The sequence below is a fragment of the Lagopus leucura genome, unplaced genomic scaffold (assembly GCF_019238085.1).
Source record: "Lagopus leucura isolate 7727_CA_CO unplaced genomic scaffold, USGS_WTPT01 Super-Scaffold_100008, whole genome shotgun sequence".
NCBI lineage: Eukaryota > Metazoa > Chordata > Aves > Galliformes > Phasianidae > Lagopus > Lagopus leucura.
The window spans coordinates 30296722-30322599 of record NW_024962265.1 but is presented as its reverse complement, the minus strand read 5'-3'; the positions used below and the strand labels follow the sequence as shown (position 1 = coordinate 30322599).

At 38.5% G+C, this 25878-nt stretch overlaps 1 protein-coding gene across 1 annotated transcript in view; it reads left to right on the top strand.

Annotated features, from left to right (window-relative positions):
* Nucleotides 1-6742: 6742 nt before the first annotated feature.
* LOC122180836 (leucine-rich repeats and immunoglobulin-like domains protein 3) overlaps nucleotides 6743-25878 on the top strand; it is a 42826-nt gene continuing 23690 nt past the window's right edge. The window contains exons 1-3 of the mRNA XM_042872749.1: nucleotides 6743-6927; nucleotides 14885-14956; nucleotides 15198-15272. Coding sequence (XP_042728683.1) covers nucleotides 6743-6927; nucleotides 14885-14956; nucleotides 15198-15272 — 332 coding nt within the window. The remainder of the gene's footprint in view (nucleotides 6928-14884; nucleotides 14957-15197; nucleotides 15273-25878) is intronic.

Below are 25878 nucleotides of genomic sequence, written 5' to 3'. Positions count from 1 at the left end.
GAGGAGTTGTCTAAGCTGCAGGCCTGGGAAGGAAAACAACAAAGGAAAAAATCTCACTGTGAACAATATACATGTACAATTTCTCTCAATGATCTCTAACAAGATCAGTACAAGGAAAGTGTCGGTGATGAGCATTCACCAATTAAGCCTATTGGAGCAGAGTGCTGGTGCTTTCTGCAGCTCCAGCTGGTGCCTGGCCCATCCAGATCAGTACATGGCAGCCTGCTCCTTGGTGCTCCAGCTCAGGAAGTTGGCCAGTGTTGGTAAACATGGCTATGGCAAGTAACTGCTTGAGCGTCTGTGGAAGTGGTGCAGCGTGAATTTCGCCTTTTTCTTACCAAGACAGAGCATGCTTAGTTAGCTTTATATAATAATGAGGAAAGCAATAGGCAGCAAACAGCAAAAAAAGGGAAGCAAAGATGGATGATGTACAGTCTGCTGGTTCACCAGCTTCCCAGTGATATTCACATGATAATTTTGTGCAAAATCTCAGTGCTGCTTGCTGTGCTGCAACACTGCGCATTCATTTTCTGGGAGCTGTGAATTATGTCCTCCTGAGTCTTTACTTCTCCATTCTACTACTAACCTATCCTCCTCTTATATCTGACATCAAACAGGACTTTATAATTCATCTCAGCCCTCAGCAGCACAGCAGACTCATCATTTCTTTTCTTCACATAGAAAACTTCAACTAATATATCCTAAATGCCTTCTGTAATGTTTCATTTTTGGAACTTTTTTAGTTTGCAGGGAATGTACTTTTTTTACAGGGTCCTCATTTTGTATTTTTATATGATATTTCTTTTTAAGCACAGCACTTCCCCTCAATTTTACTAAGCCTCATAAAATTTAATCTGTTAATATTTCCATAATATAATTTGTTACATCAGCATACAAGAAGAAAACTATTAAATGATTACATGTTCCAATAACTACACCAATTCAGAAGCAAGAAGTGTCTCTTGTTATTATTGCAGTGACTTTTAACATAGCTACAATTTATAATGTTTTGTAAATATATGTATATATTTTATATATATAGTATATTTAGCTATTTAATCATATGCATAAAGGTGTACAATGGGAAACATCTAAAAATATAAGGTTTAATCTCAATTAGTCAAAGGGATTTTTCCACTTATTGGAGAGGAAAAGAAACCTCCAATGGCTGATTCACTCCAAATGCCTTGATTGCTCATTTCAGAAAGGTAGTAATCACTCTCTAGAGGTGTCTGCCTCTCTCTACTGACTACAGAAGGAGCCAAGACAACTGCTTTAAAATAGATACCCAACTTCCAAATTGCTAAAATTACACAAGATGAGTCCCAGCTGCAGCTTGTTCCCTCTGGAACAGTCAATTAGACTTAAATTCTTCAAAGATTGAGGCTCTAAGTCTCACTGATTTCACACTGTGAAGCTCTTTTAGTCACTGACTTCAGGAGTTGCCTAAACACAGTGCATGTTTAATTTTGGAAGCCTCGGAACGCTGACAAAAATGTTACCAAATCTCCCTCGATGATTTAAGTAAGTGATGTCTTCAAATATCCATGCTTTTCTTCTGGTAGAAATTTCCATCTCCAGAGCAGAAGGGATCGTGTCTATGCTTCAGTTGGAGGAACCCACTCCACCACAAAGAGAGGAGGACAAGAGGCAGTGGTGTCTTGGAATGCCACAGCTAGATTTAACAGAGCATGTCTTTTACATTCTCTTTTTTTTTTTTTTTTTTTTTTTTGCCACTTCTTGATCTTTCTTGCCTCTAAACTTGCATTTATTTAAAAAGTTACTAAAAAAAAAGAAGAACAAAAAAGCACAACCCAACATACTAAAACAACTAGTAGAACAGAGCTGGCAGGTGTTTTACTACAGTAGCACCATCCTGAAATTACTTCCACTTATTTTTATTCAAATCGATGACATTTCAATTTGAGTGCTCCCTAATGACATAAAATTAACTCTTCTTTTTTCCTCTTTGAAGTTACATCATTGTAGATGTTGATTGTTTAATTGTCCTTCCAATCATGCACTTAACTTCCCACTTAGCCCCATGCAGGATATGACTTGAAGACATTAACAGTCGTCACTAATGTGGATTGCCTTAGGACATTTGAGTTTATTTGTAATAGAGGCAAACACTCAGTGTTTGGATGAGTTTTATAAATGCTGAACATTTTCTACCTTAGGCAAAGTATTTGGAAAGAGTTCATATGGTTTTTCTGGTTGTAATCAGTGCACTAAAATTATGCATAATTTGGTTTTCATGGTTTCAGAGCTGGATCACATAAAGTCAAGTTTAATTATTACCAAAAATAAATTCCTGTATGAACCTTGGTATATTCACCATGGGCTTATGACACACTAGTAGGAGATTCACAATTGCTAGGAAATCATTTAAGAACGTTTTATGGGTTTGCCTCAAATGCAAGTGAAATTGCAATGGTTGATCACAGAATTTGAAATAAATGATCATGAAGTCTTTGTGCTAATATTGACTAAAAGTAAAAGCAATTGCTATACCCACTAGGCAGAAGGAAGGTGGGAAACTTCTGCATTTAGAAATATTTCCTTGATAAATATCCCATTATATGAGATGAGATTCTTGTTTAAACACATAAAGGGAAGAAGTGAAAAAGGCCTTCTGCTCAACAAGGGAGCTTTCCTGTGACTCTCTAGCAACTTCCAGACAGGTGCCTGAGGCAAAACCTCCTGTAGCATATTGCAAGCTGTTTCATGTATGCAAGCAGTCTCCACAAAATACATGTTATGCTCCACTTTTGTGGGTTTTTTAAGCAGTATGGGTGTCACCGGTCAATCTCTCCCTTCAGCTGTGGCTTTAGAAAAAATTTTGTAAGCCCTAGTTGTTGTTGTTGTTGTTTTAATAATTATTTTTTAAACGGGGGTAAGTAGGGGAAACTGCAATAGGGAGTGGTGACCTTTAGAGGATGAATTCTTACTTCCTTCTCCCAAAGTCACAAGCATCTTCTTCAACTAGAAATGGAGCTAGGAAAATTTAGGAATAAATAGGACATTAATTCTGCCAGTTACTCCTACAGGGCATTTACTGATAGAAAGGTGGATAGATGGGTTATTGATTTCTATCTCACTATCTGAACTGAGATGCATCAAAGTGTAAGCAATGTTATTCTTCTCCACTTCTGCTTCTTGCTGCTGAACACTTCAATTCACATCATTTATCCATGTAAAGTAGAAATACTGAAGCAAATACTAGACACAATTTTGGATTACCTGGTAATCAAGGAGTACATAGGGAGACTCTGGGATACCCTTAATGGACATACTTATTTAGTAGATGAAACTGGTCACTCCTTTTGACCTTTTAACATAAGTCCTGCAGATTTAACTACACATAACATATACAACTTAACTATACGTAATTCAAATGGCTTGACTCCTATGAAAACTAACTAAATTTATTTTAGATTAATGAAACCATCGAAGTTACTAATACGATGAAAGACACAGAAAAGAAAATGTATAGCATCTTAATTTGGTTTTGCTTAACTTAGTAACAGATACAACGCTTTCAGTAACCTGTTAAAAACAGCCTGATTTGAGGTAGACACCTTCTAGAACCAGGTTACTTGAAAGCAGTGTTTGTTTAAACGAGTTAATGATATGCTTAAAAAAAAAAAAATCATACTTAGCTTCTGGGTGTGTCTTTTGCCTGAAGCTAATGCATCTTTTAAACAACGTATGTTTGGACTTGTATCTGTAAACGTGCATTTATCTAATTTAATAATCAGAGAATTCAAAAGACACCAGTGGATTCATCCCATAACATCCCAATGAAGAATCTACGGTCCAATTCACAGCTTCCTTTCCTCCACTCTCAATTCACTCAGGCTACCATGCTGGTAGTCTTGTGGAGGAAAAAAAATCTCATCAACCAACCAGAGTGCCTGAGGATCTAGTTTTACAAGAATTTTTGTCTGCCACCATTCTTTCCCCTTTTCAGCATCATCCCCTCAGGCTGACCTATATTCCAGCTGCCACGGAAAAGGCCTGTCTTTGCCTAAGCAACCATCACCACAGCTCCTGTGTGCAGTTACATGGAAAACTGGATGAGGAAACTATTCCAGAGCAGAACTAATGGTGGAGGGGTGGTGGAAAATTGTTTTTGGTTTTGATGGGTTTGTAGTAAGACCATTATCTTAATCCTTTTGACTTTGCAGTTACACTAACTGTGATGCCAAACAAGGGCCGCTAGGAATATCTTGCTGCATGTAGAGATATCAGGGTAGGGAAAAGTGAGCCCTTCCTTTTCATTGGAAGCTCACTTAGAGCAGCTACAGTCCAGCCAAACCCATGAAGAAGACATACAAGAAGTCTCCCATTGGTATTTTCTTATATATAATTATTGTGTAGTCTTGAACTAAAATTAACAGTAAAGAGACCCTGGGTGTAGAGGCTGACAGACCTTGTAACATTCTTATAAGTTGCCGAATTGGTGCCTGGGATTTCCAAAGAGAAGAAATCTCCCCAAAGGGAAGAAATTCTTCCTGTCATGGGCTCTGAAGTACAGCATATAGGCATTTTACATTTTGTAATATAATGTTTTAAAATGCTTTATTGAGTATTCAGAGAAAAGAAGCTGCAAAGACAAATGGATTAATTTTCTGAATTGATTTACCTTGCTTAATTTAAAACAGCTTCATATATTACTAGCACTAAATATGCATTAGGTTTTCTAAGGGCACAGTATTCCATGACTACATGAATGGTTTTCAAACTAAAAAGAACAGAAGTTCTTGCCCTTTTTGATATTTTCATCTTTTTTTTTTTTTTTTTTTTTTTTTTTGCTTTCTTTCCTCATATGCTCTCTTGTTCCATACTATACATATACATCAGATACATTATTCATATGCTTTGCTTCTATATTTTCTTACATTTGTGTGTTAAAATGGACAGCTTAATTACTCTGTTGTGACTCACCAGCGAATCACTGCCCTTGCCATCACTCAAGATATGCTCACTTTTCCTAAATAAGTGGTACTTTGTAGGAACTGTAGTACAGAGCTTGGCTACTTTGAATCAGTTTTAACTTTAGTAATGTGTGCAATAATTCTGTAGCGTGATACAAAGATCATCATTTTGAATTTTTGTTTACTTTGCAGAATTATCAACTATAGCATATTTTACCTAAAAAACAAACAAAACATGTTTAGGTGTATCTGACTGTTGATATAACAGTGTGAAACAATCTCATAGCTAGAAGAAATGCTAACACTTTCAAAAGAAATGAAAGCCTTCCTACTTACTTCATTAGGAAAAGGTACAGGCTAGTGGTGGATGGTTTTGAAAATCTGAGCCTGGCACTGTCTACTTTTTTCCTACTGGCTGTATAGAACAGCTCCCTGTTCCTTTGGCTTTGTTAATCTAATGCCAACCTAGTGGTTTTAAATGGCAGCAGAAGGGGTGAATATCTATGACTAGACAATGTTGCCAAGACAGTTTTCATTTACAACAAATAAGTAAGAGTAGCTTGTAAATATATACTAATTTTTATCCTGTGTTCCATTTGTTGGCTTGCTTGCTTTTATGTGTAGAACACTGCATTTCTACAGCATTTGTTTGTTTTCCTGTAGTGATTTCCGTAAGGACCACCATACACTGTCCACCTGAAATAGCCGTGTTGACAGCAGCACAAGAACGTTTCCACTTCTGATTTGCCTGCTAGATTTGCAAAGCTGTGATTCCAGGCTAAAAATGTAGTCTTGCACAATTCAACTGGCTTCCTGAAATGCATATGGAAGCAATAAGACAGTTTGAGTCCTACATGTTTTGGTGTTGGAGCTATCAACCTCGTGTTGTCTCCAGATCTGTAGGTGAGATGTGTTACGTACATAAAGGTGTGAAAGAATGTGCAGACATCCACCTCTGGTTGGACTCTCTTCTGCTGCTGAATGGGGCTGTGTAATGCCTCCAGTAACCGAATCCAGGCAGGGTCTGGGCTTACATATGGTACTCGAACAATAGGTATTTACTTAAATTACATAGATTACCTCAGAGATGTGGAATCTGCACGCCCTGCCTACTTCCCTGAACTTCGAGAGCTGGATCCTGTGGGGAACATAATGGGCTTAATTACTGCGTCTGGACTAGCCGCGCAGGACCCGGAAGGCAGGAGTTAACCTCACCTCACCTTTTACATGCCAGTGACCCCAGCCTTGGCTGGGAACCTGCCGGGGCCTCCGGAGCCGCTCCGGGACCGCTCCGACTCGCGCCATCAGCGCACCGCCTTGGGGAACCCCGCGACTCAGCAGCGGGGCCCGCGTCCGCTCCCGCCGCGCTCTGAGGCGCTCGCTCAGCGGCCTCCGGGTGGGAAGCGGGCACTGGGGCCAGTTGGCAGAGAAGCTATGCCGGCCGTCCCCCCCCGAGCAGGGCGAGGCCGGGGTGGCCCGGGCCGGGGGTTGTAGTCGTCACACGGCAGGGGGAGGGGGCTGCGGGCGGGGCGGGCCGCGCGGCGCTCGGGGCTCCCCGGGCCGGGCGGGGGCGGGCTGAGGCGCTGCAAAGTTTGCGGAGTGGTTGGCGGTGCCGCGTGCCCCCTATCCCCGCTCTTTCCCTTCACTTTTTTTCCTCCTCCTGCTCCCCTCACCGCCTTCCCTCCTCGGCGGTAGCTCCGGGGCATGAGCGGGAGCCACCACCCGCGCTGAAGGAGAGAGGCGGGAGGTCTGTCTGTCCACGAGGCAGCGCGAGGGACGCGGGTAGCAGCACCGAACCCGCCATGCCCCGCGCCGCGTCCGCCGCCCTCCCGGCACTACTCCTGCTGCTGCTGCTGCTGCTGCTGCTGGGGGGCCCCGCCGCCGCCCGCTGCCCCGCGTCCTGCCGCTGCGCCGGGCATCTCGTCGCCTGCAGCCGCCTGGAGCCGAGCCGGCTGCCCGAGCGGCTGCCGCGGGGGGCGGTGCAGCTGTGAGTATGGGGTCTCGGCAGCGCGGGGTGTGGGGGTGCCCGGCCGCCATCTTCCGCCCGCTGGGGGCTGCCCGCCTGCGGCCGGGGAGGGCAGGGCTCAGGGGAGGGAAACGGCGGCGTGATGCTGCGGAGGTGCGCGTCGGGGCTGTCGGCAGGAGGGAGAAGGGAGGGGGCTGTCAGCGGGTTGCGGGGCTCCGCGATGGGCTGAGGCGTTGCGTCGCGCTGGGCCCCGGGGGGCGGCGGCTGCTGCTGCTGCTGCTGCTGCTCTGGGAAGGGGGGAAAAAAGTTTTCTCCCAACGAGAACGTGCGGAATCTCTGAGCTGGCGTTCGTTTCTGCGCTGAAAAAAAAAAAAAAAAAAAAAAAACAACCCTAAAAAAACCCCCAAACCCACGAAACTTATATCTTATTGGTCTCGGTGTTATTTTTGCAGCTCTCGCTTTTCATTCCCGATAGTTTCAATAACTTTCCTAACGGCGGGAGTTGCCACGTGTGGTTCGGTGACACGTATTTATGGAATTCTCGGTAACGCGTTAGTGAAATGCCATGTGTAGGGAATTTACCTCCTGTGACAAACTTTTATGGACAAAGCATGAATTATGGGAGCTTTCTGCAGACCTGAAAAGAGCCGGGGCACTTGGCACATTTGTTTTTAATCTCTTGTCATTCAAATATCTTCTGTATTAGTCGCCGTAATTTTCTATTACATTTCCAAAGCAGATCGAGATAAGGACTTTAAAGTAAACAGGAAGACTTTCAATTAGTTGTGGCTAATTCTGCTCAATTGCCTCGTCTGGAGGTCATGCTGCTTTGCTCATGAAATGTGGATGGCTGTATTGACACCATATGGCACTGAGCACACGAAAGGCTGCAGGAGGTGAATATTTCCATGAGCAGATCAGGAAAGTGTGAGGGGAAAGAAACTTTTTTTCTTCTTTTGGTTTATGCGATCGAAGGATATGAATCAAGTGCCAGATCTGCTTTACATTCAACAGCTTGGCTAGGCTTCCTATTAAATTTCATCTATCCTGTTCTTTTGAACTGTTTTAGTATGCAAACATAAGGTTTCTGACAAAATGGAAGGTATTTTTGATACTCGGTTGGACTTTGCAGCTTGCTTTCTTAGTTTAATGCTGGTAAGATAAAACTCAGATGTGACAGCACGCTGAGTAAAAATTAAAAAAGGGGGGGAAAAAAACACAGAACTTCTGTTCTTGGAACTGCTTTCAAGTTATTTTATGTTAGCAGTGATCCAAATATGTCTATTGCTCTTACTTTACCGAGGAATAAAACACATTGCAGGGCTTTTTTGCTAGCACAAGGGTGTTTTTTTTTTTTTTTTTTTTTTTTTTTTTCTAATTAGAATTCCCTTGGTAGTGTAAATTACTCTCATGTAAGTTCACATTCCTTCAAAAGTGTGAGAAAATAAGTTCCACTTGTATAAATAAGCTTTGGTCTGTTGTAAGAAACCCTGCTGTGATTACTCATTGGACAGCTGTGTCACTTGGTCTTAAACTCACAGGAGTATGTCTTTGTAGGTGTCTTCAACCATGTGGTCTGGCTGCTTTTGTGTAAATATTTCTTTTGTTTGTGTCAAATGACTTGGAAGTATCCAACTCTTTCTTCCTTCCCCTCTTAAGAATGTGGCAGAGGAAGAGCTAACATTGTCTTTCACCTCCAGTTGCTTAAGTACTTGGAGCTTTGATTGCACAACGTGTAAGATAACGCTGTTCAATTTTACATATACAAAAAAGGTTTGAATAAGCTGAGTTATTGTTGCAACAAACTGTGCATTTACAAACTGTGAAAGACTGTTTATGAATTTTATTACTATATGTTTACTGTATTTTCCGTGGAAGTCCATAGCATATATAGCCAAAGGCTAGCTGTTTAATTGCAGGGATTCCAACACTCCTTGGAAAACAACTGTGACACAATGTTCTCAGCATAGGCAGGCAAGCTTTCCCAAGCAGAACAGTGCAAGCTTTTCTGTATGAGAATGTCTGGGCCTGCGCCGAACCTCACACCTTCCCCTGTCCATCTACACTCCCAGACAAACAGCGCATCCAGTGAAGTCAGCTTCTGAGTTTGTTCAGCCTTTCCTTCATTTTGTATCCCCGTTGAGATAAAGCTGGAGTTTGTGAAGTGCTGTCTGACCATAGAGTGTGCAAGGGAAAAAATCAGAAGGTGGACCTGTATACTGAGTTCTCCTATTTTTTTAATCGCAAATGTGAGGTTACTGCTATGTGTGGAAATGGCTTTGTGAAATAGGGTGTAAACAGGGTATGCTTGCCAGCTTTGCTGTGATTTTAGCCAGAAATATCATCCTCTGTAATGCTGCAGAAGACAACAATTCACTGGAAGCTGATAAATATTTGTAATGACTGTGTACAAATGGTTTTAAAGTTAGATTTCAATTTACTTCTAGTGTGTGTGTGTCTTGAGATGGAGAGAATGTTGCTGCTTTAGAGCTGATGTTTCGTAGCCAGAAGTGGAGGGAGGAAGAGAGTTTGAATGGCGGCCAGCGTCCTCAGTGTTTGTGAATTCTCAGAGGCTTTGTTGAGTTCTCCGTGCCAGGTTCACCTAGGAATGCTAAAACTGTCAGCAGGACAGAAGGGAAAATCTGAAAGATGGCTTTCACTTGTGTTTGTATTACATCTTTAGTATTTACATTTTATAAATCCTCTAGTTCTTTACCAGAATTGCCAGAAAAAAGGGCCGTATGGTTTTCACAGCTGTTTTTCAATATTTTCCAGACTAAAAGTTGAACATAGCAAACTGATTTATGAGTCACTTTGGATCAGTGTCTTAAAACAGCTACAGCCTGGCTTTTTGTTTTTCAGCTCTCTTGATTTCTGCTGAATTAGCAGCTCTATAGGCCCCAGTGGGACTGATTAAGGAGCTGTTGCTGGATTTGCATTTTAAAATTTGACTTGGGGCTCAGGTTTCTGAGTTCTCTAAGGAAGAAGATGATAATTGTAACTAAGTGTTGTAAATTAAGTAGAGTCTAAAAGTTATATTTATAAATGTGTGAAGAAATGCTTGCTCTCTCCCTTTATTCATTAGGCCTCAGTTTCTTTTTATCATATCAAGATCAGTGTTCAGAGTTGCATTTTCATTTTTGAAGGCAGAGGTTGAGTTATGAGAGGTGTTCATACAAAAGGGAGTATAAAGTATTTAATAAAACAGGTTTTTAAAGGGCCTCAAAAACTATGCCAAGCTTTTGAAAGAGAGGGCAATCTGATAAAAGCTTAATCACTTTCATTAGAACCTGAGATGAACAGGTATATACATTTTATTGTTATGAAGATTTCTTAATAAAAATGGAGTTTCAGAGAGTTTTCACTATTGCATCTGTAATGGATTTTGAAATTCTTGTAGTAAAAGTAATCACAGTGGAGATTTTCTCCTCCCTTGTAATGTGGTTTCAACAGAGAGGGAAAATTCAGAAATGGAAAAATGCATAGTAATAATTTCTGTATTTTCAGTATTGTCAGTGCTCTTTTCCAAATGAAAATGAATCACTACTGTTCCTTCGAGTCTTTTCTTTGTATCTGTTTTGAGACATGTTGAGAAATGTATTGAATTGATGTGCATTAGTAGCTTTGGAACAGGGATGCTAAAATGTTACATTTAAGGTGTACCTCATATCCAGGGCTTATAAATCTCAGAAATTTCTACGGGTTTAAGATTCACTTAAAACACTTGTAAAGGATATATATTGTAACACGTAGTTCACTTTCAGCTACTATGATTTAACTTACAAATGTAACATGCAAGACTCCTTTTCTGAAGTTTCCTATGTCAGCAGTACTGAAATAATGTCTACTAAAACGTCCCCAATTCATAGTTTGCCCAACAACGTATGAAGCTGTGTGAAAGTGGCTATTCAATATAGTCTGGAGTTTCTGTTTTTCTTATTGTTTTGCTTTGAGTTTGACAACCTGTTGTGAGTAAACCAGGAGTGAGGAATTTATCTGTGTGTGTTTTTTAAGGTACGTGCTATGTGGAAAATCTCAGAGTATCCTTGATGTTTAAAGACAAACACGACATAATAGTTTGAAACCTAGTGCAAGTTGTTACGCTCACGGTTGCCTTGATAGACTCCAGATGGATGTGAACTTGAGCTATGAGTGAAAGTGTCTGGCTCCAGTGTGGTGATCATGCACAGCAGTGGTTGTAATTGCAGGATTTTTATAGTTTAAGGACTCTGCCAGGTTTTTTTTTTTTTTTTTTTTTTTTTTAACATGTTATAACTCCAGCAGAACAAATCTACTCATGTCTGTTACTGTCTGGTAGGTCCTTTAGGCAAAGACATTTTAAATAAAGCTTTTGCAGGGTTTTTAGGTGAAGAAATGCAGGGTTTTAGAAGTAACACTGAAATCTCTTTGAAATAATTGCTGATTCCTAAATCTTTTCTAAAGCATGAAGAACAGTAACAAATTAGGCACTAGCTGCCATAACTTCGCTAAATTTTGGCTGTTTATTTGCATAGTTCTTATAATCCCTACAGACTAAGGCCAAATACTGGGTTATGTTTAAGAGTAAAAATTGTCTCTACTCTGTCTGCTTTAAGGCAACAAGTTAGATTCCCATCACTAATAAAACCTAGGTCTTTGTTACAGCATATTTTTTCATTTAAGAAGTCAGTATGAGAATCCCTAATCTGTACAGCTGGTGTCTTCAAATGTTAACAACTGGATTTTTCTGAAGTCTATGGCCAGACAAATGTTTGCACTAGACTTTTAAGCAGCGAAAGATGCAATCCTCTAACTCAAGTGTGGTTAACCTCATTTACAGGAGAACTCAAAATCATAGTGATGAAACTAACATTTGTGGCTTCTTGAAAATGTTAGCACTGTATTGGTTTTCCATCTCTTAAGAGGAAAATCTTTAGGAGTTCAGACACCTGGAAGAAGACACAGGTGTACAATATCAGGTGTGCGAAACCTGAGCTGGATCCCAGAAATCATCCCTCTGTGGTCACTTGCATGTGGTGGAGGGTGTGCCTCTTCTCTGGGGCCTCCCTCAGCACTTGCCCCCACCTTCTTTGTGCTGCAAAAATGCCTGTCACACCTGCAGTTCTGTTCTGTGCATGCTCCTATGGTGCACAAGTTTGGGAAACCTAGCAGCAGCACCCCAGAGCCTGGGTCTGATCAGTGCTGTTTGTAATGCATGTATGTGGCTGGGATTATTTTTAGTGTGTTTTTTTCTTTTTTTTTTTTTTTTTTTTTTTTAAACTGGTTTAAAAACAACAAAACACAGGTGAGGATTGTCTCTCTTTTTCTAACTTGGGAAGTGAGTGACTTGAGTCATATTCATGTGAGGGGTTTTGTGGTATCCCCTCTGCAGAGAAGCCAGTCCCACAAGACTTTGTACAGCTGCCCTGGGGTGGGCAGCTATGCCTTCTGTGGAGACTGCCTTTGCTGTGTGCTGACTGTGGCCAGCTGGAGTGGAGCTGGGAAGATGCAGATGAGAAGTCTTAGAGAGCAGATGTCAGTCCTGGCAAAAGGTACTGCATAGGTCACCAAAAGGAGGAGTTTAAAACATGGTTTTGCTGTCTTTTGTGCTCCTTGAGAAGCAGAGGTGCATGACTGGATCTCAGGATTATTCTGTGTTCAAGGACCTACAGTGCTTCTTGCAGATAAACCTGTTCTCTAGATCTGGAGTCATAAAGTGGAGCACCTAACACGTACCCTGAAACTGGCTTGCTGTGAGGTGGTTCTAATCCATATGTGGCACACATCATCAGGGGTCATTGCTTTGAGACTGTAGATGGAGAGTAGATAATGTGTGACAGCCACAGAACCCTCACACAGAACCCTCTGCGAGGCATCATCTGTGACTGTACTGACTCATATTCTCCCCCAAAAAGTACGGTCTCCTGGAGTTTCCTCAAGATTCAGTTGAAAATACACTTCACAATTTAATTGCCTTATGAGTACCTGTCTTGGTGGTGGCCTTGACATTGATTTCCAGTGCTTTCTTGTCACTCTTGGCGTTATTTTTCCAGATTTTACATAGGTTGCTCCAGAAGTAATGCCTCCTATTTGTTTCCATGGAAACTACAACAGATACAAAGAGCATGGTAAAACTATTTTGATAAAGCAAGTTCTCAACTGCAAAGCACTCTTTTTCAACATAGTTGTCACCAATAGTTCTGCTTTATTTTTTATTTTTTTGTCAGTGATGAGCAAGAGCCTGCATGCCATGCTTGTTGCATGTCTGCACCAGTAGAGGTGAACTACTGCTGCTTTCATACCACCCACCACCTCGCTATGTTCACATCCACTGTTTGGTTTCCATTTGTTCAGTAGGTGCACATGTGTGTCAGTGGGTACAAGTGTTTCTGCATGGAGAAATTCAGTGACACCTTTGCTTTGTATGTGTTTCCGTATCAGGTGCCATTTTGTCAGACTGCCCATCTGCTGCCATCACAGCAACAAAATGTAACTGAATATTGGTGGGAAGGTTCAACCTCTACTGCCACGCTGCCAACATCTGCTTCTGATGCCGTGGGCCAAAAACAGGAGGCATTACTTTCTGAGCAGCCCTTATATCATGATCAGGCATCTTGTTGAGTGTTTCGGATCCAGTGCTCAGTTAGCACTGGAAAAAGTGTTAAGTGTGAGAAATTTCTATGCCCCTTAACCAGATGCTGAAGCTGCTTGCTGCTGAAGTGCACTGATGCAATTCTATGTGGGCCTGAATTGCAAATTCTCACATAAGATTAAGAGCTCCTTAAAAATAGTGGAGCTTGTGTTATAAACTAACTGTTATAATGTACAGCAAGCACTCTGCAGACATCTGTATCACTGCAGATAAGATAGTGACAAGGAGTAGGACCTTGCAGGTTGTGGTGGGTGGATGACTAAAAAGGAGGGAGGCCTTCAACACAGCTATCTCTGATAATGAGGCCAGCTGGAAATCTTTGGGCTAATCTCCACAGTTTGAGTTTCTGTAATCAGCTTCTCTGTCTTCTATTGTGCAATTACTCTCCTATTTCCATGATGTTTTCAGTACTTGTAAGACCACAGAAAATGTTTCTTAGGACTGTATTTCATGATTTCAAATGGTGAGGAGGGTGTACAATGAAGATGCATGGTATCTGTAGGGAAATGAATTTCTCGGCAATGGTCAAGAAAGCATGTTGTGTTCTTAGTACCCTAGCTTGTTTCACAGCAAGCACCTTTGTCTGCAAAGGCACTAGCAAAGTTTCTTGTAAACTGTATCAAAATTATATTTTGGGATCTTTAGTGCAGAGTGGTACAAGCTAAGTGGGGAAGCTACTTCAGGTGCATTTGAATGTAATATTAATGTCAATAATACATAAACTTTTAAAAATTCAAAGTAGATGCCTTCTTGTGTATATTTTCTTCTGATGCTACTTAAGGTCTATACTAGATTTGATTCTGCTGGCCCTGAATTGTGTGAAAATAGAATTGAGATTGATGTACAGTCCTCATTATGTAGCTAGGATTTGTGAGCTGCTTTAAAGAAGCAAGCAGGAAGAGTAGAATGATACAGATGCAGTAATTGATTCAAGATTGAGGTGGCAATGAGTCTTGGTTTATGAATTTCCCTAGCAGTCAACCGCATGCTTCAGCCAGAATTTTCCCTGGAAAGGTAGGGAGGATGTGGTATGTAAGTCAGCGTGTTGAAATGTTTGTCATCCATCTTAAACACTTAAAGACATATGCACACACAAAACCCCAAATGAACAATTCCCTTAAATTGTTCACGAAATTCTTTGATGCTGTCAAAGAATGTGATCAAGGTATTTGCACTTATTTGAACCCTGTACATTTAAGCGAGTTTGTATTCTAATTTTACTAACGTAAAGCAAATAATTTTGTGTACTTGGAAACAAATTATAACATATTCTTAATTGTAATTGTCTTGATTTACTCAACAGTCTATGGCAAAACTGACAGATTGTTTATTTTTGTAACCTCATAGGGATCTGAGTCACAACAAATTATCTTCAATCAAGGCCAATTTCTTGGATCACCTTCATAGTCTTCGGGAAGTGTAAGTTCATTTGTCTTAATTAAAAAATTAAAAAAAAAAAAGTGGTTTGTATAGGCTAATTGTATCGCAGGGATATCAATAGCTAGAGAAAATCTGTTGGCAAAGATGTTTGTTATTCTGAAATCTTACATTATGTGAAACTGGAATTAATTTCAAATTTTGACACTGCTCAGGAATTTAGGAAATCCAATGGGTGTATTTCTGATTTACTTCAACACTAACTTTATTTTTATATAAATAGGAAGTTGAACAACAATGAACTGGAGATCATTCCAAATCTGGGACCAGTCTCTGCAAATATAACTCTTCTATCTTTGTAAGTAGATCCTATTCTTGTCCCTAGTTAGTGGAACTAACTCTGCAGAGTTAGTGGAAATACATGCATTGCAGACTTTAAAGTAAAATAATTGGAAATAGAGTGGTTTGTGGTTAGGAAGTTGATTATGTCATGTTATTTAGCAGGTTGTTTAAAATGTGTATAATTGAGCTTAATCCTTGTAGTTTTTATGCTTCCCTCAGATACAAAGACTGTATTAGAATTAATTTATGTTGTGGTAGTGCTGAGAAGCCTCAGCGCTGTTGTCCTAGGCACTGAATGAACATTAGTAAATGCTCTGAAGTCTGTGTTGTACAAGTTTGTATAACAGCAGTTATACTCTACTGTTATGCATTTTGGCTAAAATCCCAATTGCATTAAATCATGGCAGTATTCCATTAATTTCAGTGGGCAGTGTGGGGAAATCCCCTTGACATGCAGCTTCGGGACAATTATCTATGTTAAAAGATGTTGTGCCAGTCTCTTTAAAATGTATTTTCGAGGCCACTTTTGTGTGTAGCATAAAACTCTGTGGTTGTAGTTGTGACACACAGTTATGTCCATGTTCATTATTTTGTCTGAAATAAATTACTGGGTTACTTCATATGGCATCCGTAAGATGGGTGTAAAATTGTAAAAGGCATATAGGATCCCAAACTAAAACACTTGATTTTAGAGGAAATCTGAAATCTGTTTAATTTGTTCTCCTCCCTCTCCACCACGTGGTATGATTTCTCTAAGATGCTGAAAAAAAATCCTGCTATCCTACTCCTAAGGGGAGGTGGAAAAAGGACATGTTTTGATATGTGGGACTTGGGCTTTATCAGTGGGAATCTAAAGTGTTTAAACCTAGTAATATGTAGCCCTCTGGCCAAATCCTACCCTTGAATACAAATTGCAAGTTACCTTTCATGAAGAAGCCTGAAGGGTTAAAACAATACCGTAAACTTCAGAAAGCTGTTCAGTTAATTAAATTGATCACTGTTCAATTGCTTACATCTGGTGATTTATAGGGGTTTGTTTTTACTTTAGACCCAGGTCAGCTAAGTCAGCTGGTGCAGCCGCTGTGTCTGGACTGCTCTGTTTGAATAAGAACTAAGTGACATTTGATACTGATGTGGTTTCTTACAAATCAGGATCAGAAAAGAATGAAAGAAGGAGCAGATGGTGTCTGACTAATAACTATTTACTTTAAGCATGTCATCTATTACTATTTTGCATTAGAGTTGACATTATTTTTATACTGGCGTAGCATTCTGTATTTTAAGCATCTCATTAATTTAAATAATGTATTTCTTCAAAAAAAAAAAAAATTAATAAGGTTCCCTTTATCACAAAGTTGGAAGTATTAAAGTATGTGATATCCTCCTGCCTTATCTGTGATGAATATGAAATCAAGAATTTGTCCTTACATCTGTAGTCCTTCTCATGGAAACACAAATAGTTCAGATGAACGTAAAAATGTCTTTCTTCAACTGTGCAAAGATTTTTGTTCTCCTTTGAAAGAACCAAAATTGATCAATACTGAATTGTTTGTTCAATATCCTTAAGTCACTAGCTTGGTTCATTTGTCAGTGGTCAAACGTAGGAAAACTTTTGGTAGATCTGTTCTCAATACTTCTATTTTATACTCATGAATACAAGATACCAAAAAAAAAAAAAAAGTTTTTCTAAATGTTATACTACCAATGCATTTAAAGTTGGTCTGGCTGAGTGCTAGCTTGTTCTTTAATTTCAATTACTTCTATATGATGTTGTGAGATTACTGAAAGTAGGTATGCTCCAGTTGAGGTTTAATATAGATTGTGTGACCACTGTAAGGATTCATTGAGATTAATGTGGTAGAACTAATTCCTCAAGTAATTTATGCTAACTTCCAATGATCGGAGTGTAGTAGTTAATAAATAATTTGTCTTATCGGAATGTATGTAGAGAGAACAAATAATTAGAGTGGTATTGCATTGTTCCAAAAATAAAGCATCTTGTTCTGCTTGCAAAGGTTTCTCTTTCAAACACCTCACAGCTTAGAAATCATTTATGTAGAAAGATGTTAAGTCTAATTTTTACAACAGGAGAAATAAAGCAGAGTAAGCATGCAGCAATTGTCTGACATTAAAAAAAAAAAAAAAAAAAAAAAACTAATATGAAATGCACATATTTTAATCTGATCGTTTTTTAGAAGTGAAAAAATATCTTCACTAATTGGAGAGGTTGAATCAAACTGGGTTAATATATATCTAAGTCATGCGAAGAAGACACGTATGGAACAATTATAATTTTTCAAACCACTTTTGAAAGAATAATTGTTGTTCGTATATACTTCTGATGACTTTATGCAGTCTTCAGCTTTCAGAATGAAAAGAGCTTGTGGAACCTTTCCAAAACAAACTACTGTTTCATTGTTGAGTCTTTGTTCTGACATAGAAATAATAGCAGAAAAGAGATTGCTAGTCTTTGGGAACTTGATTTGATTGCATTCCTTATACATCTGTTAATTGTATCAGTTGAAAAGCCAGTTATTTCTTCCAAGGAGTCCTCAAGGAATGCTGTGGAATGGCCTCCCTTCTGGGCAAAATCTGTATTGGTTAAAAAATTTTTTTCCATGGTGGAAAAATTCTTCCAAGTAATCATCAGCTGATCAGTGAAGACTTAGAATTTTACTTCTTTTGTGGGAATTTTCTTTCCTTGCAAAGAAATTTACAACGATTACATGTCTACAGTGAATAAATGACGCTGCAGGTATTCCCATACAGCACTGTATGTGTAAATCATTTGAGTGGTATAAACAAGCATGGGTGGATTGTCATGTTAGTGTAGTTTCTATTTCTGGATCTACCTCATTTATAGCTATCTAATGGATATTTATCTAGCTTACGTATTTTCATACTGCTGAATTACACATGATAAAACATACCTGGAGCAATAGATGTTCCTGGTCTTGTGGACAAAGTCCATCAGTAACGTTAATCAGTGGTGTCAACAACTTGTTTTTCCTGGATACCAGTAGAGAGTTGAACACTGGGAGAAGCAAGGGTATCAGACCGGCACTTCCAGCTCCCTCCCCCATCACCCAGCACCCTCGAAAGATATATGTCTGTAGGAAGGAATACAGACTCAAATGCAGATACGCTCATTATGTAGCTGGAGATGCATCTAACACTTCATTCATGTGATGAATATGTATTTTGTCTTATGTCTAGCAAATGTACTTGCACATGCCCATTTTACAGTGATGTTACTTGCAAAGGTCTGATAACATCTTTCAGCGTGTTTGATCATTTAAGTCAATCATTTGAAATGGACTATTCAGCTCTCCATTCTCCTTAGACACCCAGCTGTTTTCACTGGCTTCTGGAAGAGAAGACAGAAAGTAGTTCATCAAGGTGAAAAGAAAATGTTCAGCCATTTGCCAGAGATTTCCAGCTCCCCAGTTGGAACAATAGCTGTAGTCAGGTGACCAGGTTACCAGTGTGCTGGAGAAAACAAGATTTTGGTAGAACGCTGTATTTGATAACTGGTAACTTAAAACTGCATAGTGTGTGGATGCCCTCCACAGTGATGTAGACCTTCTTGTGTTCTTCCAGGAACTGAAATGTTCCAAATCTCTTAATTGGCAATGCTGAAGTGCTTTTAAAAAACAGTTAAATTGATGTAGAAATTGCTTTAAATGGTTGTACTAGTTTTGTATTATAAAATTCTGCACTTATGAGACAAAAAATTAGTGATTTTTCATTATTTCTGGATTGATGGATCATTGTGTCGAGAGATGGACGCTAATGAACATTTCTTCCAGGAGAAGCAGAAAATTTCTGAAGTTGTTTCCCATTTCAATGATGCTCTTTGTCTGAAATGTACCAGTCCTGTCCTATTTATCCTGAGAACCAGGATCTGTGATACTGATACATGAGAATAAAGACCTTGTGGCTTAGGTGTATCATTGTCGTGAAGTTTGGTACCTAGTTTAAATCCAGGTTCCTTAAACTCACACTCTAAAAGAGTGGAAGTGATTTTTGAATTAAGGTGATTAAGGTGTCCATTGTATGTGCTTGTTTAAAGGTAGTAGATAAGTATATATCAAGTACATATCAACATGATGCTTTGGTGGTTGTAAGCTATTAATGTTCAAAAACTGTACCGGAACTTCTCCACAGTGTGTCAACAATTCACTGGAAAAAGAACAAACAAACATATAAAAGCAATCAACAAACCAAACAAAATAAAATACAAGATCTGAGTTTATTGCAGTAGACATAATATCTTCTCCCACTACTCTAGAGATCTTGGCTCCACTTTTGGGAAGATGTACATAACTGATATGACTTAACTGTTTTTTGCAATTATGACTTTTATCTTTTAATGCTGATAGTACAGATCAGGCTCAAGTCATGATTTCCCACAAGGCTGAAAGTTCATCCAGTGTTGTCATTTTTGTATGTGCATGTGACACATGATACCAAAGTGTGGATCTAAGATGTGTTGTTAGGGTGCATTAAATGCTCAATAAATTATTTGGGTTAATAAAAAAACTACTCTGAACGTAATCTTCTTTAATTACAAATAATTGGAAACCTCTCAGTACAGTCAGTGACAAAGGACATTTAAGTTTTACAGAAAGTTTACTGTCATTATTTCTTTTGTGTGTGTTTTGAAAACCTTCTTTAAGTCCCTGTCCAGAGATGGCTTCTAATTACTCTTTACGTGAGTTGTATCCTAAACTCTGTTGAGATTCTTTTACATTCAATTCAAATAATTTTTGCTTCATGGACAGAAAAGCATGTTGTGTATAACAATCTCTAAGTATGATAGGTCATGGGGAGACTTGGCGACATATATTTCAAAACAAGCAGAAGGGAGAGAAATGGAAGTTGGACAGTATGATAGTATGCAAATTTTAGGAGCCCATTACTGATTTATGTTGAAGTTCCTGCTACCTCTAAAAGATGAGAAGAAAATGGAATAATAGGTCAAATAGATCAAACAAATATATATATAAAAAAAAACATAGACTGGATGGGGCCCTGGGCAGCCTGATCTAGTATTAAATGGGGAGGTTGGTGGCTCTGCAAGTGGCAAGGGGGTTGGACATTCATGATCCTTGAGGTCCCTTCCGACCCTGGCCATTCTGTGATTTCCCTGTCCTCTCTCATTATTCTCACTGATAAAGATACTTTGGGCTGTGATTTACCATCGTAGGGGAAAGCCATGCTACTGAAGATGAAGAAATAGATTGAAACTGAGTAATATAAGTGCATCACTCTTTTATATGGATTTCATAAGTCCTATATGGCTTTTAACTGTCATTTGCCTACACATTCTACTTTAAAAGTCTTCAAAAAATAGTAACTAGTTCATGTAATTAATGCTTTGTATGGAATAAAGGCACTTAATGCTGCAGAATTTGTAAATCACTGCTTAAGATTTTGTTTAAGGATATGTGGTATGGGTAATAAACCCATGATCTTTCATGTGTTGAATTAAAAAAAATACACACACACAGACTCTAAAAAAATCATGGACGCCATCCAAAACTGCCAGTGTGTTTTGTATTCCTGTATTTAGTTCTATGGAAAATGGAAGGCCTCAGTCAGTGACTTTAGAGGGATGGTGTGACTCTTGGGTATCCAACATCCGTAACTAAATTTTATTGTTCTTAGAAAAATAACTAGAATTAGTATGAAAAAAAAAAAAAAAAAAAAAAACAACAACAAAAAAAAACAAGTTTCTTGCCCCCACATCTGGCGTATGTTTTGTAATAATCATATCATCAGTAGAGATTAGAAAAGCCACATGTGACAAAGTTTCTACGGTGTATAGTGAAATTCTAACATTAGACTAGCTTTGAATGATTGAGTGCTTTAAGTAGTTAGGGATTTTACTTTTAGTTAAATAAAAATTATCTGTTTTAAAACTATTGATACATGTGGAGCAGGTGATTTAGATAGAAGTATTCCGGAGGCTTACATTCTAAAAATTACTCACATTAATAAAGAAGACAAACATTCAGTTTTAGTAATGCCAGAGTAGGAAACACAACATTCATTTTTCAAATGTTGCATTAGTATATTACTTGTATTGTGTTCTTTTTTTGTTGTTTTGTTTATTTATTTATTTATTTTTAATTAAGAATGTTGTCTCTTTTTGTAAGAGACATGTAGAATATACAATGTTATGCTTGGTTTTGTCTGCAACCCGAGAGAACTGTTAACACTTAAGGCAGTTGAAGCAAGGAGGTTTGGTTTTTGGTTCTGCAGTGATGAACAATGTTGGCCAGCACGGAGGAGACTTTCTGTAGTGTGCATGCTGGTCTGTTAAGTGCTGGGCTGAAACTACAGATCTGTTTTCTGAAGGCTTTCAACAGCATTCAGTTTACGGTGTCTATATGTCAGTATATTCTGAGTCTAAATGCATTGGCTTTGAAGACACATGCACAAGTCTTGTTTCCTGGATGCTTAAAAAAGTTAATGAACAAAAAATTATTAACAGAAATACTACTCAGGATATGACACGGGCCAGAAGTATTGAGAAATTGCCAGTCTTAGTTGAGTGCTGGGATTGCATAATTAAAATTGTTCCAACTTTAAATGTAGCTTTCTGATCAGCTCTTCTAAAATGATTCTGACTAGTCATTTTTTAATTTCTTTGGTGTTCAAAGAGCACTTTTGAAAAGCAAAGCTGAAAGTGCTGCTTGAAAAAGTGGAAAGTCATTCTCTTCAAAGAGAAAATAAATCAGCAAGGTTACCTAAGCCATGAACAATAATTTAAAATTAAAATTTCAGAACTTGCTTATACAGCATAGTAGACATTAAACTTACGTATCTTCTCCAGTGGGTTAGATGAGCAACAAGTAGAACCAGCCCTTCAGAGACCATGCTACAGTTTGCACCTGAAAAAACTTTTCAGCCATTCGGCTGAAAATTGTTAATTCATCTATGGCAGCTTTCTCCATTCTTTCTTTTTTTTTTTTTTTTTTTTTTTTTAAGCAAAAGAGTGAACCTGCTTTTGAGGGGCAGTAATTGAGCATAGACTTGTGGATTTTCATTGTTAATTAATTAATGTGTGCTATCTCATCCTGACTTCAATTAATCAACATATAGTTAAATACCTATCTAGCTTTATGCACAAATGTTGCTAGTGAAAAAAGTATTATGTTGTTTAGAAGTGATCTTATTTTAATATTGTGTGCACATTTTAAAATAAGGAAATGTATATGTCAATATGTTTTCAGATAAGGAGTATTCAAGATCATTCTTCAAGTAGTCGTCTTGAGAAGTACAATTTAATTAGTTGAAGTGAACACACAGAATATCTTATACATCTGCTCAACTGCCAGTGTAGAAGTAGAGCAGTGATTTGAATAGTTTGGTGGCACCTCAACTAGGAGAACTTCTGCGAAGTGCTTTTGGAAAATACATATTTTTTTCATAATCATTGTTTGCAAGATTATTTGTAATGGAGGTAGGAATGATAAATCTGTCTTCTTGCAGTAGATTGGGAATGGCAGCTGTGTTTAGAATCCAGAATGCTGTCACCGTTTGTATTTAGTAAGCTATAGTCATGAGAAAGAAGTTCAGACACGACTCTTGAAAATGAAAGCTTATATTCAGTAGGAGTGAATGCCTTTCCCTTCTGTGCTTGTCAGAGAAAGTGGTATTGTGTATTTATAAAGTCAGCATACTAAACTGTAGTCTGGTTCCCAATATTAAGAAAATTTTGGTCAAATATTTTACATCCTTGTCATCTCTTCAGTTACCACTTTATTATGGGAAGGATTAAGATTTGGATGCTGCCTGGAAGAGTTTGTTTTGAAGAAGGATTGAAAGAAAGGATAGAGGAATGCCAGACTGGCCTTCAGGCATAAGGCAGCTTGGAGAAAGTTCTAAAAATGAGAGTGGTGGTAAACCATGTGTGACTTGGGCTGAAGTTGTGAGCAAAAAACTAGAGCAGAAAACTGTCTGGAATTAGTTTCTGCAGTCTTTGACATTTGGTGTGGAGACTAAGAGGAAGTAAATGAAAGAATTTGAAAAGGAACCTGTCTTAGTCAGACTTGCAGACATGGAAACTAGATTTTTATAACAGCAATTTAGATTGAGTGTTGGTAAAGAGTAGAAATATCTGGAAACACAGAATTTGCTTTAGCAGAGGTATAGAGTCTAGATGAATGCTTTTGCAATGAGAATGGAAGTGAATGCAAATTTTATGATCTACTTACAGTGGGGAAAAAAAAAAAAAGGCATGTTTTTCTGATCAACAGTGTTAAAGATGAATTAAAAAGAATAATTGTGGTTCAGAAAAACAGAGAGTACTACTCCCATGTAACAAGTAGAAGAATGGTAGGAAATTTTACCATGAGAGCGATGCCATATTTTGTGAGACAGTACAGGGAACAAGAGAAGTTGGAAAGACATTAAAATGCCAGACATCATAAGAGCTGGATTTTTAGCATAGTACTGCGATAGATGGTTATTGCAAGGGAGGAGAGGTTATGTGGTGACTCATCATCTTGAATGAACTAGAAGTGGACAGGGAGAAGATCTCTCAACTTGTTGCCAACAGTTGAGATTGAGTAGGTCTAGAAGGGTGTACAGTTTGAAGTACCTGGGCTTCAGTCTGCACTCTCCAAGAGTTGGCTCTGTTTTAAACAAATTAAAAAAAAAAAAGCAAACAACAAAAAACATATTTTTACTAAATAAGTTCATAAATCAGATAAAAATATGATTTATAAAATTGGAGGGTGTTACGCTGTGTTTAATCTAGGTCATAACTACAGTTGTTTAAGATTTTAGCATTAAATGATAGTCATGGAGTGCACCAAGTCTGCAGTTGGCTATTATTTCTGTTGTCAGATCCTGCTGAAATAGCTGTATTTTCATTGTTTATGTTTACCTTCATTAAAATGGTGAAGTTATGCATTCAGTTGACTACCACATGCTAAGTAATGTATGATTATTTCGGAAAGACCAAAAAGTGAAATGGGAAACAGACTCCAGAGTATCAAGAAAAGAGTTTGGAAGGAAATTTTAATTATTCATATTGGTATTATGGCTGGAATCAAGAGATAATTGCTTTGAAAGTATCAACTGCTTGGAGCTTTGGATTTGCTGCTGTCTACTTTTAATTATTAAATCATCTCTGAATCCTAGAGTAGTTTCATTCTATATGTTTTTCTCCTCCTTTTTCCAGCTTGTTTTAGGAAATGGCAAATCTTTGGTCTAAGTTTTAGAGAAGGAATCAGTAGGTATAGACTTAACAAGTTTTGATGTTATGCTTTAAGACTGTATACCACAAAAAGCACAAAAAACATCTGACCTGAAGAAACAGTGGATGGGCAAGGATTGGTGGTATGAAGGAGACCTTCAAAAGAAAGAACAGCTACTTGTTTCAAGGCCTGTAGCCTCTGTGAACTGGATAGCAGACTTTTGTAGACTTACCAGTAGAACTGCCAAGTAAGCCTGGCTCTATATCTGTCATCATCATCTCGGAAATATTTTCCAGTGAAACCTTTCTTCCTTCATCTCTACTAGTTGCAAAGATTCCAGGAACTGGAGGATCTTAAAAGTCCAAAAGTCTGGAGGCGTTTGAGAAAAATGTGCAAGTAGCAAATGTAAAAGGAGTCGTATGACACCAAGGGGTGAGTGGAAGGAAGAACAGGTTGAAGCAACCTGTGAAAAAGTAGACTTTGTGCCATATTGTAATATAATGGAGATGACTGTGTATGTACTTGGATGGGCATGGATGGTCACGTCTACTTGTCCTGTGCTGACATGGCTACCTCCAAGCCAGCTTTAATCTTGAAAGTGTGTAACTAGAAGATGGACAAACTAAGTATCTGTGAACCCCAGCATCCCAGTATCATAGCTTCTGCATTGCTCAGAAAGATGTATCTAGCCCTAGCAAAATGTTTTTTTCTCCTTATATATCTTCTTGATATTTAGCAAGTGACCAAGAGATTTCACCGTGATTGTTTGTTCCTAATGCAAATTTAATATATTCTGCCTTTCAGGGATTAGGTGAGGGACAGGAGATAGTCCAGAATCACAGAGGTGTTAAAAGAGAATTGTTATACAGTTTTAGGAAACAGGCTGCACAGACAGGGAAGTGCAAGAATGCTTTTTTTTTTTTTTTTTTTTTTCTTGTAGTGAGGTTTTTTTAGAAATGGAAAACAGTGCTTCAGATCTGGAGATGCAATTTCTGTATCATAAGATCAGATCAATGAAGTTTCATTTCTAAGCTTATGTAGATTCTTCTTCGAGATAAAAAAAACATTGCATATTGGCAATCTTTATTAAGAGATACATAATCCTAGTACCTCACATCTTAAAAACAATTTTTTTCCCCCCAGCGCATAAGAACTGTGTCTAATTAGTGTTAACTAGATACTTAACAAAATGGATATGGCAATTGCTATCCTGCTTTGTATTTCCTTAGAGGCAAGGGAAGTACAAGTCAATATGTCAGGTATGTTGTAGCTGTTGTTTATACGGAATGAATCTTGAGATCATGATTGATGGGGTTGTTGTAAATGTTTTGACCTACTGGTGTGTCTAAAGTCATGAATTCGGAAAGGAAAATCCAGTGTTTCTCATACCCTAATGAAAAACTAATATTC